We start from the raw sequence: 20012 nt of genomic DNA, 5'->3' as shown, positions 1-20012 counted from the left end.
AGATCAGCAGAGAGATCTCAGTGTCCAGGTACACAGATCCTTGAAAGTTGCCACCCAGGTTGACAGGGTTGTTAAGGCTTACAGTGTTTTAGCTTTTATTAATAGAGGGATCGAGTTCCGGAACCATGAGGTTATGCTGCAGCTGTACAAAACTCTGGTGCGGCTGCCCTTGGAGTATTGTGTACAGTTCGGGTCACCGCATTATAAGGATATGGAAGCTTTGGAAAGGGTGCAGAGGAGATTTATTAGGATGTTGCCTGGTATGGAGGGAAGGTCTTACAAGGAAAGGCTGAGGGACTTGAGGCTGTTTTCGTTGGAGAGAAGAAGGTTGAGAGGTGACTTAATAGAGACATAAGATAATCAGAGGGCTAGATAGGGTGGACAGGGAGAGCCTTTTACCAAGAATGGTGACAGTGAGCACAAGGGGGCATAGCTTTAAATTGAGGGGTGATAGGTATAGGACAGATGTCAGAGGTAGTTTCTTTACTCAGTGTAGTAAGGGTATGGAATGCTTTGCCTGCAATGGTAGTAGATTCGCCAACTTTAAGTACATTTAAGTCGTCATTGGACAAGCATATGGACTTACATGGAATAGTGAAGGTTAGATGGGCTTCAGGTTGGTATGACAGGTTGGTGCAACATCAAGGGCCGAAGGACCTGTACTGTGCTGTAATGTTCTATGTCAAAAAGCAACACACTTTTAAACGCAGAATAAAAGAATTCTTATCACTTTATTACAAAATTTTGGAATACACACACATTCATGCTTTCTGACTTTTGGTAACCAAGCTACAATTAAATACCGTCCTCTAGGAAAAGGATGGACTGCTACATCTGGTTGTCTTACTGCTCCTTCTGAGAAATTTGTCACAGCATTAGTTACATGATTAAATTCAGACACATTTGCCAGAGGTCAGGATATACATCCTGAATAAAGTAGAGTCATAGAGGTTATGGCAACTTCTTGCAAAGCTTCACTTTTAACACAAAAACTTTGAAAGGTTCTTCATGAGTTGTGTCTAGAAACACTCTTAACATCACACTGCACAAGATAATAGAGACACAATGATCAAAGCTTTCTCAAGATGCTCAGTTTTAAGAAGCATCTTAGAGAAAGAAACAGTCAAGCTGAAACGTGTGAACAGAGAAAATCCATAGCCTTGTTTTGGCAGCCAATGTGGCATGGCGTCCAAGAGTAAAGCGATTAAAACCGAAATACTCCAGAGACCATAGAGGGAGAGAGCAACCATCACAGCTTGCAGGGCTGAGAGAGAGTGCACAGACAGGGAGGAGAGTGATTGTAATAGGAGTTATCTTTTTAAAATATGTTGCGGAATCAGGAGCAATTATAGATCAGAGAACAGGCAAACAAAACTGGATGATAGTTGAGTCACAGTAGGAGGTTGTGAAAAAATAGTTGGGCAGACAAAGGAACGGGTAACCAGCCAGTGTGGAAAAACAAATAGTTGCTATTGGGGACTGTTAGCATCTGACAATGGGTTGGTTGTGGTCTTGTCCCATGCAATGACAAGGCATAGTGTGTGGGGGTTGGAACTCAGTCCAAGTCAGAAGAACTGCACCTCATTTTCCACTTAGGAAACCCTGCAACCTTCTGGATTCAATGTTGAGTTTAACAATTTTAGGGCCTGAGCACCTATTCCCATGCCCTTAGCATCAACAGCTTGCAGTCCATCCTTCACTAGCTGTTCCCTGCTCAATTCACACCCAATCCTAGCTTCTCTGGTTCTTGACTGAGACTTTGCCAGTTCTGGGCCAAGGTACATTTCTCAGAATTTTTGGATCTTATGCTGACCTCAAACCCTGCATCCATTTTGTTCTGCTTTGCCCTGAATCTAACATAGAAATGTGTCCAATAGCACATCCTCTTGATATTCTATTGCTCAAATAGCCACTGGAGCTTACTAACAAATCAGACCTGTCTCCAACATTTTCTGGAATATTCTGACTCAAACTTGAACACCTCAACTTGATTCTACCAGGTGGTCTCAGACTTTAACACTGGACGCTCTCATTGTACATTGCTACCCAAGTGCTAGCAAGATGTATGTATCTTAAACAGGCCGCATTTGTTGGCACCATGTCTGCTATGATTGCATTCTGCGATATCTGTGATTAGTGTCTGTGATGTCACTGCCTTCAACCAGAAGGTTTGTAATAACAATTTGTAGGAGGACACTAAAATGGTTATTTTGGATGAACTGCACTCCTAAAGACAAAGCAATAAACCAGCCATATATAACCTCTAATAGCTCTGGAAACACTGCATTGTATAAAATATACAGCATGTGCAATACATTCCAAATCAATAACATAAACACTGTTTTATTTTACATGGTCTAAGCTAACAGCATAGAGTCATAGAGATGTACAGCATGGAAACAGACCCTTCGGTCCAACCTGTCCATGCTGACCAGATATCGCAACGCAATCTAGTCCTACCTACCAGCACCTGGCCCATATCCCTCCAAACCCTTCCTATTCATATACCCATCCAGATGCCTTTTAAATGTTGCAATTGTACCAGCCTCCACCACATCCTCTGGCAGCTTATTCCACACATGTACCACCCTCTGCATGAAAAAGTTGCCCCTTAGGTCTCTTTTATATCTTTTCCCTCTCACCATAAACCTATGCTCTCTAGTTCTGGACTCCCCAACCCCAGGGAAAAGATTTTGTCTATATATCCTATCCATGCTCCTCAGTTTTGTAAACCTCTATAAAGGTCACCCCTCAGCCTCCGATGCTCCAGGGAAAACAGCCCCAGCCTGTTCAGCTTCTCCCTATAGCTCAAATCCTCCAAGCTTGGCAACATCCTTGTAAATCTTTTCTGAACCCTTTGGATCAGTCATTTCACCATTCTCGGGTATGCTCAATTTCCTCTCTCAGTTGTTCAGTACTCCTCTAGCTCCCTATCGTTTGCAGCCACTCCAACCTGATATAAGCCTTTACTTTACAAGCCTCTACCTCCCTTGGCATTCTCCAAAGAGTTCAATGCTGCCTGAGCAGCAGCAATCCCAACAGTGTAATTCTGGTCATCCAGGTTTATTTGTGGCTCACTTTTCATTAAAGTCTGGATAACAGCTGCCCATTAATGAACCTTCCTGCTTGGACATATCCGACAATTTTGCTGTAGCAGTGTACTTCTCAATATCAAATCACTCCATGGCGAGTCCTCTTTTTCCTCTGGAACTTCCAACATTGTCTTTCTCTCCAACACCTAAAATGCCTTAAAACATCTCAGGTAACTTCACTAGCTTCCTCAATTCATTTCTTTCTCTCTAGTCCAATTACTCCTTCCCAAATCTATGCCCCCATATAAAGTCCCAGACCCTCATGCCTCTTGCCACTAACTCATTGACCACTCAAATCTTCAGTCCCATGTTAACTGATAGTAGCCAAGTGGACAAACACTATCAGATCTCTTTCAAGTCTGCCAATAGCGCCTTCCTCAAGATTCCCTAATTCTTGCAACATCCACCCTTTCTCAATCCAATTTTTCTCTTCAAAGACCTTAATCATGCTGCTGTCATACAAACATATATATATGTCATATGACCTTAAGACATTGGAGTATTGTTAGGCCATTCAACCCATCATGTCTTCTTCACTATTCGATGATGGCTGATGATGTTCCTTGACCCCATTCTTCTGCGTTCTCCTCATAGCCTTTGAATAAATTTTAATGACTAAAGAAACCTGGCTGACTTGTTCTTAATATTGAACCTGACTAAGTGAGATCTGAACAATTAGTTATAAAGAGAAATTAGTGAAAAGGGAAATTTTTAAAATCATCAAAGCTCAAGCTAAAAAGTTTTATTACAAGAATGATGAATGTGTGGAACAATTTATCCACACACATCAACACATACTGAATCAGCAAACAATAGTTGGAACTACTAAAATTGGAGTATCGATGTGCAAGAGCTAATATCAAACTGCTGAAATTCTTGTATTATGCTTTTGTTTCCATAGTAAATAAGTCACTAATAACCTCGTCCATCCAGTGTGGTGAAATACACAACATCAAAAATAAAACAAAAAGAAGTGAAATTTTACTGAATTTTCAGAAGTGTGCTTATATGGCACATTCAGTTTACAGCCAATTGAAGTGAATTAAGTGAAGTCACTGGTGTAATGTTGGAAACATGGCAAACAGCTCAAGTGCATTTGATAAAAAACAGGTGATGTGTGTGTCAACTGAAGGATAACAATTAGTCAAGACACTGGGGATAATTCTTCTGCTTTACTTCGTTTACATCCATCATCAGAATGGCAGCTAAAACAATTCAGACTTCAAAATGACTCAGTCTTTCAAGGGAATAAAGCTATTGTGCCAAATGTTTCCAAGATATTGATGTGGTAAGGGAATGTGTATTCTATGTTCTTACAAGTTAACTTGCTGCCCTTCAAAAAGTCCTTAAATCTGTTCCCCAAGTTTTTGCATGTTAAACAACTTTGTACATCATCTTCTTAGATAATGTTACACTGTACACATTACCTAGAAAACTGGAAGAGAATGTCAATGAGAGAATGTAATGATCCTGAGCCTTCTCATGCAAAGTACTGTCCTTCTTCTTAAAAGAACCCACCATAACCACGGGTTAGTCTGAACTGTAAAACGGAGCCTCTCAAGCACAATAACAGATTAGAATGTAAAGTGACTTCACTCTTCCCAAATAGATCAACACCACTCACCAGGATGGCTTTTACTTGAGAATCCCTGTGGCAAAAGAAGAAAGAATGTAGTACAATAAATGTCTGATAATAAAAGTAAACTTCAATGGCTGCTGGAAATCAGAAATAAAAAAAAAGGACATGCTGGAAATACTCAGGTCTGGTAACATCTAACAGAGAGAAAACCTTTCAAGTCAAATGTGATGATTCTTCAAAAGCTAATGGAAAGGTGGAAAGGTGATGCATTTTATTCTGAAGATTTGGGACTCTGGAAGAGGTGAAGGAGAAAGTAGAACTAAATAGAATGTCTGGGAGGTGTTAAAGGGCAAAAGGATCAAATAAAGATATTGGTGGTTAGCACTGCTGCTTCACAGGGCAATTTCAATTCCCACTTCAGGTGACTGTGTGGAGTTTGCATGTCCTCCCCATGTCTGGAAGGGTTTTGTCCTCCCCATGCCTGGAAGGGTTTTGCTAATTTCTCCAGTTTCCTTCCACATTCCAAAGATGTGCAGGTTAGGTGGATTGGCCATGGGAAATGTGGGGTTCTGGGGATAGGATAAGGGGCTGGGCTTGGGTGGGATGTGTGTCAGTGCAGATTGTTCAGGGCAGAATCATGGAGACACCAATAACGGCCATTTAGAAGCACACTGCAGAAAGGCTAGTTTAATGTTTTTAAACCTCACCCAAATAGGCAATGGACTGTGTACCTAATAAGCTCCTTTGGACAACACCCCTTTCTATCATTTGCACTCTGCTCTTCTAAATTAGAAAAAGCAGTTTGAAAATGTTTTTTAAAAGAGCAGCTGTTAGAAATAATGGAAATAATTGTTTCAATACTTCAAAGTTCCAGTTTATTCTATAAGTTTTGAAAACTGGGCAGTACAGTGGCCCAGTGGTTAAAACTGCTGCCTCACAGCGCCAGAGACCCGGGTTCAATTCCCATCTCAGGTGGCTGTCTGTGTGGAGTTTGTACATTCTCCTAGTGTCTGCGTGGGTTTCCTCCGGGTGCTCCGGTTTCCTCCCACAGGTTAGGTGAATTGGCGATGCTAAATTGTCCGTAGTGTCAGGTGAAGGGGTAAATGTAGGGGAATGGGTCTGGTTGGGTTTCTCTTTGGAGGGTCAGTGTGGTCTTGTTGGGCCGAAGGGCCTGTTTCCACACTGTAAGTAATCTAAAACAAAGCTTACAAAAAAAAAATCAGGAAACAGAAGATCAGGGTCATATATGTTTTTAAAACAAGTATATTGTTCTGAAATTCAGTTTAGAAAATCACTTACTTAACTGATGTTTGAAACAGTAGACACTGGAACAGATTTTGTGCAGGACCTTATCCCAAACCAGGGCTCATCATGTGATTTCAAAAGATTTAAGAAATATTATGTGGAACTCTAAAACTCAGTCCTGCTAGGGTGCAGAAATGAAATTGCTCGGGGGAAGTAATGTGATTGGCAATTTTAGCAATAGTGGTAATATTATTAACTTTCAATTTATAGGCATAAGTTTTTTTTTGCAATTATTACTTACAGTTATTGACCTCTTTCAGAAATGAAAATAAATATAAGTGCGTTTACAAGATTCTCTTGAACGTCAGCAGACTAAATGGCCTTTAATCTCTATTCAACTCTATAATCTTCATTCCCTTTCAGAAGTGCGTCAATCAGGATAGAATTAAGTACTTTTAACTAAAAATAAGAAGTCTGAAGACATTTGGCAAAGTTGCATTCATGTCCTGTGGTCAGTATATCAGATGGCTCTCTAGGATCACTGTACAAGATGCTGAACACTTTTATAAGTGTTTTAGATTAAACCAGCCATTTTCAACTCCGAGTGAAGTGTGCAGCTTCAAGCTCTGTAAACGAAAGCAAATTAGTAAAGAGTCTGATCACTTTTACAACAAGGATTTCTTGCTATATCAGACTCATGTTGAAATATTTGTATGAAGATCTTAACCACTAAATTTTTAAAAATTTTTGACTAACAGGACGAAGATCTCAAGACATTTCTAAGTTCTCACTTCTAAATAGCCATTTTCTTCAAAAGGACAAGTGATAGAGCACCAGAAATATTCCCTACGGTCAATTTGAATTTTCATCTTCTGAGAAGACTTCTGAGAAATTGCCTTAACCATGTTATGAAGTAAATTATGAAAATTGATTGAATCTTGACCTACACCAGTAGTAAAACACGTCCTTTATCATGGCTGCTTACAAAGTATCATATAATAAGCTGAAGAAAAGAATCTGGGTTGAGGAAAGTTAGCTTTTAGTATTGATCAATAATTCCAGTAACTGACTGTGCTTAGTAATGCACTGACTGTAGCTGGAGAGGAATACATAGCAAGATCTCAAAACATGTTAATAGGATACCCATTGCCATCATTATCAGGGACCCTTCCTCCACAAAAGAAATACTAACCTGAGCTTTATCAGAGACTTCAGAATTACAATAATAATCATTAAAAATATAGAGAGCAACTACCTGGCAAAGAAAAGCTCCATTTGAAAAACAATTGTAATAATGTTATGTAAATCTGTGATACCCATTAGAGTTAAAATCCAACAAAACAAATTCATACCCAACTCTCAAAATGATACATTAAGTAAAAAGAACAAAGTCACCATGATGGGGATGTGTCCAGATCACAATTTTCAACAATTCAGTGAAAGAACACGTTCCTACCCCAGTGATGCTCTCTTCCAACCTCTCCAATCAGGCAGATGATACAGAAGCTTGAACACACACATCAGCAGGTTCATGAACACCTTCTCTGCTGTTATTAGACTGATGAATGAACTTCTCCAATTTCAAATAATGTTGATCTTGCTTTGTGCATATCCTGTGCAGTATAACCTTGCATATCTCATTCTAAGAACCCTGTTTGCTTGATTCTTGTTTGCTATGATCTGCCTATACTACTTGTAAAACAAAATATTTCACTATACTTTAGGTATATGTGACAACAATAAATCAAATTAAATTTTTAAAAAAAGAGTCAACACTGGATAATTGTGGTCATTAACATTACTAATGGGAGGATGGTTTAAGAACTGGGCCTCAAGTTTGTGTGGGGTATCCCAGTGTGAAAATGGGACAACTCTAATTTGGTAATGCCTAGAGTGGAACAGATTGGAAGATCTTTCTCAAGTGCCACTATCTAATCAGGTTTTGATAATATTAAATCAATTCAGCTGAGAAATTGATGTGTAAACTACTAAAGGAGGTTAAAAAACAAATCACCATCAGTGCCACAAACCATTGGCAGTGTAAATTTCATCTCTCATTATCCTGCTCAATCAGAGATATAAATGAGAATTAGAAGACAGCACCAAGCCATGTTATAACTAACTGAATGGTGTTCACCGTACATGATATTGAAAATTGGAAATGTACATCATTCCCATAGTTCAGGTAATTTATTTTAAAAACTCAATGTGCCATTGAGACACAATGCATCTTTGCAACTGCACAAATCGGTTAAGCGAAGATTATAAAAGGCACGTCAGTTAATTTATTTTGGGTGCATCTCACGCAGAGCAAAGCATTCATTACTTTGTAATAATTCAATTCCAAGCAGAGATCCAGCCATACACTCACGTTCACTTGCTATCTAATTTACAGATTAATTTATTGTCTTTCTGACATATAACCTGTTCGCTGTATCACAGGTAGAAATATTTGTTAATCATGATAGCCTTCCCAAGGTATTCACTATTACAATTCTGTAAAAAAAGTTAAGAAAAAGATAATTTCTACAAATAAATTTTATACACAAACAATATTTAAACAAGGTGCTGTTTGGTTATAACTGAATATTTCAACCCATTTAAATCAGGTTATAGGATTTCATTGAAAGACATGTTTAAATGACGAGCCTCTCGATTCCACTTAGCTCTATGTACTTAAAACACTATGTTTTAGTGCATATGCATTATTAGCATTTTGTAAACACTTATGGCAGTTCACAACAAAGGATTCTCAGGTTCAGAGAGACTATGAAATAGATAATGTGCAGCCATTCTCAAATATAGCACGATTAAAGATCAAAATAATACATGTTGATGGTAATATTAAAATTAAAAAAGCAGGCCTCTGGAATTCATAACCATCAGTCTTTCCCCAATCCCTTTTATTGCTTGATGTTCCTCTTCTTCCTTGTATTCTTGCCACAAAGCTTATTTGCTAATTGAAAAAGGTAAAGAACTGTGTCTTGGTCTCTACTATTTCCATTGGGATATCTGCCAAGAATGACATGGTGACTCAGCTGCTAAATGGCTGTAAATTATAAATGGAAAATCAGAAAGGAAAAAACTTTTTGCCTTTCACTTCACGGCCCAAAGTATCTTCCCAATTTAGCCTGAGACAATTAATTCAAAACAAGAATCAGACAAATTCCTTAACCTGATTTACAGCTAAATTAAGGCCAGTCTTGCCAGAGCACATTCCCTGTAAAATCATTAGCATGAACCCTGAGAAATGTGATGTTTTAGGTACGTTAGTAAGTGGAACTCAGTGGAAATGATCAAGACCAGACTGTGGACACACATCAACTTCCTTCTTTTTTGTCTTAATGATCTTAAAATGGATTAACAGCCTCAAATGTGTCACTTATAAAATATAAAAGTAGTGATGTGCTACTGAGACTTTATAAAGCTCTGGTTAGGCCCCATTTGGAGTACTGTGTCCAGTTTTGGGCCCCTCACCTCAGGAAGGACATACTGGCACTGGAGTGTGTCCAGCGGAGATTCATATGAATGATCCCTGAAATGGTAGGCCTAACATATGATGAACAGCTGAGGATACTGGGATTGTATTTGTTAGAGTTCAGAAGGTTGAGGGGAGATCTAATAGAAACTTACAAAATAATGCATGGCTTAGAAAGGGTGGATGCTGGGAATTTGTTTCAATCAGGCAGGGATACTAGGACCCATAGGCACAGCCTTAGAATTAGAGGGGATCAATTTAGGATGGAAATGAGGAGACATTTCTTCAGCCAAAGAACGGTAGGCCTGTGGAATTCACTACCACAGAGCACAGGGAGGCCGGGACGTAAATGTCTTCAAGGCAGAGATTGATAAATTCTTGATCTCGCAAGGATTTAAAGAATACGGGGAAAGTGTGGGTAGGTGGCGTTGAAATGCCCATCAGCCATGGTTGAATGGCGGAGCGGACTCTATGGACCGAATGGCCTTATTTCCAATCCTATTTCTTATGGTCTCATTTATTTGCATTACATAAAGCAGGTCTAAGAAAATGGGAGCTGTCAGAGTTCTCCATTTTATAAACAAATCAGATTCCATTGCCGTGAAAATTCAAACTTTTAGAAGGCAGCATGTATCACTCACAGCATAAAAGAAGCTTCTTCCCTAAACTAGCCCCCCCACCCCCCCCACCCACTGTCTCTTATCCAAAAACCTTATCTTTGTGATGAAGAGATGCCAGTGTTGGACTGGGGTAGACAAAACTTTTAAAAAATCACAACACCAGGTTATAGTCCAACTGGTTTATTTGGAAGTATTAGTTTTTGCAGCACTGCTCCTTCATCAGAAGACACAGAATTTATAGAAAAAGACCACAGTGTTCATGCAACTAAAACCACAGCTACCTGAAGGAGCAGCGCTCTGAAAGCTAACGCTTTCAAATAAACCTGGCGGACTATAACCTGGTGTTGAGTGATTTTTAATTTATGCCTTTGTGTCCTAGTCCTGATACTGTAAGTTATTTTTATTCATTCACAGGATATGGGGACTGTTAACTAGTTAGCATTTACTGCTTGTCCATAACTGCCCGGGAATGTGGTGATGACCTGCCTTTTGAACCCTGCAGTCCATCAAGTATAGACAAATCTCAATGCTGTTTGAGAAGGTGTGCCAGGATTTTAACCTCGTGATGGTTTAAGAACTGATATATTGCCAAGTCAGGGATGGCACATAGTATGGAAGAGAACTTGCAAGCTAATAGGGTCCATTGTGGCTAAATTTATCCAAATCTATTATAATCATGTACATCTCAATTAAATCTCCCTCCACCTCTTTTGCTCCAACAGAAACAATGCCAGCCATCCTTTCTAAAGAGGTGATGAGCAAAACTGGATGCAATATTCTAATTGTAGCCCAAGCAGTATCTTATAAAGGTTAACAACATCCTTACTTTTGTTCTCCAAACTTCTAAATATGAAGCACAAGATTTCATATGCTTTGTGAATCATTCTCTTACTAATGTCCTATTACCGTTGAGAGATCTTTACATGTGCACCCAAGGTCCCTTTGTCCATGCACATTCTTTAGAGCAACATTAGAAGTTTATCCTGCCTCACCTTACCCTTTCTGTCAAAATATTTCCCCTTGCACTTCCCTGCATTAAAGCCCAACTCCCATATATTTACCTGTTCTGCAGGCTTCAATCTTATTGTAGTCAGTTTTTATCATCTTCACTACTTGTCACTCAATTATGGCATCATAAAGGCTCTAGTCACAGCACTAACCTTTGAAGAATACACGCTGGTATGAAAATTAACCTTCTGCACACTCACTGTTGTGTCCTTCAGTCTATTGACAATGACCCTCCTATTCCATTAACTAAAGGAAATTTCAAAATACATTACTAAAGCAATTGTTCTAAAAAAAACCTCAAAACTGAGTTTGGATTCTGTGTCTCTTAATTTCTGTCAGAAGTTACGCGATACCAGATTATAGTCTGACAGGCTTGTTTGAAATCACAAGCTTTTGGAGTGCTGCTCCTTTGTCATGTCACTTCACCTGACAAAACAGCAGTGCTCTGAACCTTTGTGATTTCAAATAAACATGTTACATGATAAGCTAGTGTTGTGTGATTTCTGATTTTGTCCAGTCCAGTCCAACACCAGTGTCTCCACATTTTAAATTCTGGCCATAGTTCAGCACTACTGTAAAATGAAGGAATGATAGATGGGAAGTGGAGGAGCCATGATAGTGTGCTAAGTAGGATTTTGCAGATGCAAATCAAAAACACCACAAATGATAGAGATGTGTTTTGCAACGTTCTAAGAAATGCAAACTTTGTGAATTGTTATAGAGTCAGAGATGCACAGCACAGAAATAGACCCTTTGATCCAACCCGTCCATGCCAACCAGATATCCCAACCCAACCTAAAACCACCTGCCAGCACCCAGCCTATATGCCTCCAAACCCTTCCTATTTATATACTCATCCAAATACCTCTTAAATGTTGCAATTCCTCTGGCAGCTCATTCCATATACATACCATCCTCTGAATGAAAAAGTTGCCCCTCAGGTATCTCTTATATCCTTCCCCTCTCACCCTAAGCCGATGCCCTCTAGTTTTGAATTCCCCGACCCCAGGGAAAAGACTTTGTCTATTTACCTTACCCATGTCCCTCAATTTTGTAAACCTCTATAAGGTCACCCCTCAGCCTCCGACGCTTCTGGGAAAACAGCGCCAGCCTGTTCAGCCTCTCCCTATAGCTCAAATCCTCCAACCCTGGCAACATCCCAGTAAGTCTTTTCTGAACCCTTTCAAGTTTCACAACATCTTTCCGATAGGAAGGAAACCAGAACTGCACACAATATTCCAACAGTGGACTAACCAATGTCCTGTACAGCCGCAACATGACCTCCCAACTCCTGTACTCAATACTCTGACCAATAAAGGAAAGCATACCAAATGCCTTCTTCACTATCCTATCTATCTGCGACTCCACTTTCAAGAAGCTATGAACCTATGTTCCAAGGTCTTTTTCTTCAGCAACACTCCCTAGGACCTCACCATTAAGTGTATAAGTCCTGCTAAGATTTGCTTTCCCAAAATGCAGCACCTCGCATTTATCGGAATTAAACTCCATCTGCCACTTCTCAGCCCATTGGCCCATCTGATCAAGGTCCCATTCTAATCTGAGGTAACCTTCTTTGCTGTCCACTACGCCTCCAATTTTGGTGTCATCTGCAAACTTACTAACTGTACCTCTTATGCTCACATCCAAATCATTTATATAAATGATGAAAAATAGTGGATCCAGTAGTGATCCTTGTGGCACTCCACTGGTCACTGAAAAACAATCCTCCACCATCACCCTCTGCCTTCTACCTTAGAGTCAGTTCTGTATCCAAATGGCTAGTTCTCCCTGTATTCCATGAGATCTAACCTTGCTAATCAGTTTCCTATGTTGAACCTTGTCGAACGTCTTACTAAAGTCCATATAGATCACATTTACCACTCTGCCCTCATCAATTTCTTTGTTACTTCTTCAAGAAGCTCAAGTTTGTGAGACATGATATACCACGCACAAAACCATGTTGACTATCCCTAATTAGTCCTCGCCTTTCCAAATACATGAACATCCTGTCCCTTAGGATTCCCTCCAACAACTTGTCCACCACCAACGTCATGCTCACTGGTCTATAGTTCCCTGGCTATTCCTTACCACCTTTGTTAAACAGTGGTACCACATTAGCCAACCTCCAGTCTTCCGGCACCTCACCTGTGTATATTGATGATACGAATATCTCAGTAAGAGGCCCAGCAATTACTTCTCTAGCTCCCCACAGAGTTCTTGGGTACATCTGATCAGGTCCTGGGGATTTATCCACTTTTTTGCATTTCAAGACAATCAGAACCTCCTCCTCTATAATATGGACATTTTTCAAGATGTCACTATCTATTTCCCTACATTCTATATCTTCTATGTCCTTTTCCACAGTAAATACTGATGCGAAATACTTATTTAGTATCTCCCCCATTTTCTGCGGTTCCACACAAAGGCTGTCTTGCTGATCTTTGAGGGGCCCTATTCTCTCCCAAGTTACTATTTTGTTCTTAATGTATTTGTAAAAACTCTTTGAATTCTCATTAATTCTACTTGCCAAAGCTATTTCATGTCCCCATTTTGCCCTCCTAATCTCCCTCTTAAGTATACTTCTACTTCCTTTATACTCTTCTAAGGATTCACTCGATCTATCCTGTCTATACCTGACATATGCTTCCTTCTTTTTCTTAACTGAAACCTCAATCCCGTATACCTACCAGCCTTTCCTTTCAACCTAACAGGAACAGGATTGTTCTCCTTAGGTAAAAATTTACAAAGCAGCTCTTACATCCTTGTCATGCTCAGTAATACAAGGAAATTCCAGACCAATGTTTTCATTGACAGACATCCTTGCATTATATCATGGAATATCAAACCCAATCAATTGATCTGGCTTAAACTTACCACACAAATCAATAATACTACAGTTCTGAATTCAATTTTTAGAACCATCATTCATTATCTGTTAAGACGACTCAAGTAGAAAGAAAACAAGTCTCTCAAAACATAATTTAACCCTTTGCAAAAGGTTAACTCCAAAAATAAAACAAACAGATCTGCGTTCCAAGAATGCAAAATAAACACTAATAATCAAACACTTCCGCTTCATCCCTATAGTCATAGAGTTTCCACTCGCTTGCACAGAGTAATGTCAGCATAAACTGGATGAAGTTTGTTAAACCAATGCAGAAAGTCAAATGTCAAAAACTACCTTTCATTTCCTTTCTTTTCTCTTTGTCCTATATTCCCCTAAATCACCCGTGGATATATTTTGGTTCGTATAAAGAGACAGAAAAGAATACAGGATTGCTAATAGATTATATACAAATTTTTTCCTCCACCACCAGGAAAATACCCATGTGACGAACCAAAAATACCTTTTAGCTTGGTCTTAAATTAAAATCTCCTGGATAAGGTCCGACTGTCACGTCGACATTGTATTTGGCAGCCTTGCACACTGGTTCAGCAAAGCTCTTCAAATCATGCTTTTGTTTAAACTTGAGCAGATGCTAGTAGGTGGTTGCTTTTAAAAGCTTTTCATATATAATTTAGTAAGAAGCTGACTAGTGTACACCAAAGAAGATAGTAAAGGATTCATTTTTTTTTAAAAAAGAATTTCAAATCAGGTTACACACAGGTGAAGGAGACATTTGATAATAATGTTTACATTTAGTGATATTCAGTTGTATTAATAAAGTATATCCATCAAGATTCATCAAGAAGCCATTATAAAATGGAAATAAACAAAATGATTATAATCTGTTATACTATCAGTTGTACTGAATCATTACAGATTTTAGTAGAAAGTTAGATTGTAACCCAATCAATGTAATTCAAAAACACATTTTGGACATAATTTCTGAAATTTACCAAAGGAGAAATTCTACAATATTTTATTCTCCTGTTTGAGTGTTAGTGTTTTAAAACATTTCAGACTAAATACAATCATACATTTCCTTGTACAGTAACATTTTAATTAAATGAGACAGAAGTTATTGGAGCCATTGAAATTATATTAAAATAATACTAACCCAACTGTAATACTGTTCTGAAAATCACTGAAGAAAAAGGTTTTGGAAATCAATCGATAGCTATAAATTTCTTAGTCATGATACAATCAAAAACTTAAAAGACACATTCTAGATTAATATCTTTGACTGGATCATTTCTTTACACATCGAATAATTTATGCTTCATTCTCCTCAAAAGAAAGTGTTCATGTTGTTTATTGAATATTAAACAGAGCAGCTATGGCAAGACATACAGCAGTGTTCTGAGATGAAACATACACATATAACTCATTTTAAAAAGTTTCAATAGATAGAGGGGAAATAAATTATCAAACTCAGTGACATGCTACCCTGGCCCTCAACATTATTCTTCAGTGAAAAGAATAACTCAGTACTACACTGCTAATGTTAAGTATCACAAAGTATGTACCTTAAAAAAAAGCCTTTGCACTCAAGAATCAATATTTTACAAAACAGAAATATGAAAGTGAAACATAATATTCATCAAAACAATTGAGTGTATTTTGAGACTTTTACGGCGATCTGTATTGGTGTCTCGTATGAGAAGTATTGTTCAATAGTAACCGGGAGAAATGGGCAAGTTATACGGTGGAGAGATCAGCCCTGAATCAACCACTCAAAAGGTACTATTCATCAATGTTTTAATGTGCTGCACTATAATCTTATGCATTGTAAGACCTTCTATCGAATGGTAGGTGCCGACATTGAGTGTTTCTCTTTAAATTTTTAATTGGAGTACAATGTACAGAGATAGGAAAATGCTAATCTTAAATGATATAGTCCAATATATGCGAAACTATTACTACATTAGTAATCATATCCTTCTAGAAATTGAGTTGTGATTCATACAAATTAAGATTTAACAGTCTTGAGATATAACCACATTTCATAAACACACATGTACACGTAGCACTGACTTGGGACAGATTTACAGCCTAAAACAAAGGGTCAAAGGTCAAAACAAAACTTCCATGAATGAATGTTTGTTTTTAAGTTCAAAGAATCAAGTGATAAACACTAAAAATTACATATTTTTTGCTTTTGGCAACCCTAGTTTTGCGCCTCTTAAGATTGAGGGGAGACCAGATAAAAGTTTAGACTGGGAAAAAAAAGATCAAAAGCAATACTCACAGCTGTGTGCAAAACTTCAGCACAAGGATTTTATTAACAATTAAGAGGATGAATTTTATTTACTAAAAGAAAAAGCTGTAGGCAAAGCAACAAAGTGGAGGATTAAGAAGCCTCATCAGCCTCAAGAAATTAGGCAGGTTCAAGAAATGAGATGAGATTCGAGCCTAACTAAGAATGCAGGGGAGTCAAATAACCCTTAAAGACTTCCTGTCTGAAACAGTTACTGTGTGTAACTCTCTCAGACCTAAACCTGTGCATGATGTCAGTGTTGTTGTAAATATGATAATATTAATCTTTAATACAAAACTGTCCATTGAAAAGTGAATCTACACAGAACTAGAAGATCACTTTTGAATTCAATCCTCCTACTGATTTTTCTAATTAAAACTCTCTAATCAGAGGTTTAAATCCATACTTCAAACTCACTTAACTTGTATCAAAAGAGATAGCATGGATTTCATTCTTGCCTTTAAGATAAAAAACCAAACTACTTAAAAAGAAAAAGGAAAATCTTAAAGACTTGGGTTTATTTTAAAAATTATGGATTATAGTTTGCAACTGTTGCTTTAGCAACCCTCACTCTTTGCACCTAACATTTCAAATCTATATACAGTGTACATGTGTATTTAGATTGGTTTGTGTTCACCGACAGTAAAAGTAAATAAAGATACAAATGGACATGACTACAGAGTTGCGAGCTTAATTCATTACTGCATTCAATAGTACAATAGTCTGAAAGTGACAGCAAAGGCACCTGTGGAAGGGCGTTGTGAACAATGAAAGAATTACAAACATAAACAATAGAAGGTAAGGTGAGTCAACTGATTTTTCATGAAATGACAGGGCAACTGTAAGTTAACTGCTTTGATCTGTTGAGATTGTCAGCAAGATTTTGAAGCCACACTTACTTAACTAATACACAACATGCAAATTTTTTGCCTGTTACACTGTAAACCCGAAAATAAGAATGTTTCGTTATTAACTATCACACAGAAACCAGTTAAAAAGATGGCAAAAGCAGCATACTGACTTAATGACAAAGCTGTATCATTATTCTAAGAGATAATAGTATTTTAAATTTATCTTTAGACCTTCTGGCTCCAACTGCTTAGCCCCAACTAACAAAAAAAAGTCCCCTTGAAACTTTGAAAAACACAATTCAGTTAGATGTTCTTATTATGGGTCAGAGGACTGATCATTTTGGAAGAAGTTTTAGAAATTATGCATCACTTCTCAAAGAGTAGGAAATGCCAATAACCTGTATTATCACTGAGGGGGTGCGGGGGTTTGATAGTGTAGAGAGGTGTTTCAGAGAACAGGGGTCAGACTACCAGGATGATAGTGAGAGAGTGGGGCATGCAGGACGCGGGGGGGGGGGGTTGGTGAGTGTGTGGTGCTGAGAGCTCCCTCTCTGGAGTGCTCACCTCATAGGACCAGACGCACTGGGTATTGGCGAACCTCCGCACACAGCGGCCAATCTCCACGTCCTCATGGCTGGTGTACATCTCCCGCAGACACTCGCCAATGTGGGGGACCATCCTGCGCAGCACCTCCCGGCTGAAGATCATCCCCGGGCCGCCCATGCAGAAGTTCTCGCCGGGCTCGAGGGCGAGTTTGCCCAGTTCCTCCGTGGTGCCCAGGCCGGTCTGCCCCAGGTACAGGGGCTGGCTGCTGTTCAGGGACCGCAGCAGTTCCTCCAGCCTCTCGCCTTTGATGTAGACATCATCGTCCGCCCGCATGAACCACTCGAATCGCTCCAGGTACCGGTCATGCATGTACTTGAGCATCATGAAGGATTTCTTCTGGGGAGGGTAAGAGTCATCGACCCCGGGCAGTGAGACCAGGGGCAGTGCCACAGGGAGGGGAATGTCCTGGGAGCCCTGGCTGGAGAAGAACTCCACTTTTCCCGGGATGGAGGGAGCCCAGCTCCTGTAGGCAGCCACCGCCCGAGAGTCCAGGTACTTTTTGGCCGTCATGACCCCGACATAAAGGAAATGTTTGCCGCTGGCCCTGGCAGCTTCCTCAGCCTCCTCCTCGTCGTCCTCCTCCTCCTGCTGGCTCTGCTGCCCTTTGGGCAGTTTACTGACCAGTAGCTGGTCCCTGTGCCAGCCCAGGTTCCTGGAGTTGGAGCTGGAGCCCCCAGCACCAGCAGCAGCGCGGCCAATCCCCGCCCGGTGCAGCAGCGTCGAGCAGATGTTGAAGATCTTCTTGTTCTTGCTGTTAGTCTCCAGCACCCTGGGCACGATGAGCCATGAGGCGGCAGTGAATCCCAGCACTAACCCCAGCACCACACTCAGCCATGGTCTGCGACTCCTGACTGCCATGGTCCCTCAGGAAGGGCTTCAACCCCCTCCTTCCCCTCTCCTACCCTGCCCTCCCCTTCCCTCTCCCCTGCCCTCCCCTCTCCCCTACCCTCCCCTCTCCCCTACCCTCCCCTCTCCCCCCAACACAGCCCCGGCTCCAGCAGACCTACTCCTCCATCGCAAACTGATGCTAGAGCTTTCTCTGGTCAGTCGTGAGGAATTCGAAAAAGAGTCATTACAGAATGAATAACTTTAAATGTTCCTTTTTTTTAAATGAAAAGCTGATGTTTTTCTCTCTCTCTCTCTCTCCCCTGCTCCTCTGCAGTCAGTGTCACCAAGTGGGACTCAAGTCTGGCTCCTTTTCTTCCAAGTTGTCACAACGTGGAGGAAGTTATAACATTTCATTGCGGGCAGTTCCTTTTCCGTTGTTTGGAGAGATTCGCGCATTTTGTTTGGCTTTTCGTGGGGGTGGGAGGCGGTAATTAATCCTTTATACTGACAACAGAAGGAGAAACAAAAAGTTGCCGGCAGTCAGAGACAAAAGGCAGTGCCCGTGGTCAGAGCAGGGAGTACAGGCAGAGTGCTGTGCTGGAATAGCTGCCTGGAACTGTCTCTCTCCCCTCCTCCCCACTCTCTCCCCTTCGCCATCTTGTTTACATTTGACGTCAGGACAAATAACTTTTTCTTCCTTTTCTTCTCCCTCTCTCCCTCCCTGTGTGTCCGTTCTGTTCTCCTGTATTTTCCGGTCCTTTCTGCTTCAGCCGTGGTTTCCTGTCATGAATATGAATGCAGCGCTGAGGCAGAGTCAGCCCAGGAGCTGGAGGAAGGAGCTGTGAGTCTCACTGCAGACTGACAGCGCTCCTGTCCAAACACACCATCGCTGGCCAAGAAACAGCAAGGTCTTTCGCCGATCTCACAACTGCACCGACCCAATCAAACAGACTGCAGGCTGGGACATCCGCCCCTAGAAGTACCTTTGAGCCGGGGGCTATGACTTATTGTAGGGAAGGCGGAGCTGGGGCTGATGGTTAGTGTCTGCCGAGAGATAGGCAGAAATGATCAAGAGACTTTGGCAGCGAATTGAGAGCTCTGATCCGCAGATATGATTCATTTTCACTAAATAGTAATGTTCCCTTTAACTAAGGTGGGATTTTTTTTTAGTGCGATGTCCCCAAAATATTTTGCCGTTAAATCTCTTTTCCAAAAAGGCTAAGAACACGCTGATGCTCAGAATCTGAACAATACAGACATTGGCAGAGATAGGAGACTTTCAAAGCGATTAAAGTGAATGGAGGAAGATAACACCAAAAGGACTCCAAAATTTTCCAGTAATGTCCAATTTCATTTTTGTACAAGCAAGATTGTAATATTATTTAGGTTTTTGGGCTAGTATTTGACTAATTGTATTCAATAGAGGCAGCCAGAAAGTGTGAACAAGTTGAGGTTCAACAATGTAGATTTTGAAGGAAATCTCATTGTTATGATACAGTTTTTCCTTGGGTATTAGTGAATCAATTGAAATAGCATTTTCATCAACCCTTTATAATGGGTCATA

The 20012-nt window shown here is 40.0% G+C and overlaps 1 protein-coding gene across 1 annotated transcript in view; it reads right to left on the bottom strand.

The window, feature by feature from the left end:
• The window catches only part of LOC132825808 (chondroitin sulfate synthase 1-like), a 291533-nt gene extending 273032 nt beyond the window's left edge, over positions 1-18501 (bottom strand). The window contains exon 1 of the mRNA XM_060841302.1: positions 17579-18501. Coding sequence (XP_060697285.1) covers positions 17579-18478 — 900 coding nt within the window. The 5' untranslated portion in view covers positions 18479-18501. The remainder of the gene's footprint in view (positions 1-17578) is intronic.
• Positions 18502-20012: the final 1511 nt, after the last annotated feature.

Source organism: Hemiscyllium ocellatum, chromosome 2 (assembly GCF_020745735.1).
Source record: "Hemiscyllium ocellatum isolate sHemOce1 chromosome 2, sHemOce1.pat.X.cur, whole genome shotgun sequence".
Taxonomy (NCBI): Eukaryota; Metazoa; Chordata; class Chondrichthyes; order Orectolobiformes; family Hemiscylliidae; genus Hemiscyllium; species Hemiscyllium ocellatum.
This window is presented reverse-complemented; position numbering and strand designations above follow the sequence as displayed.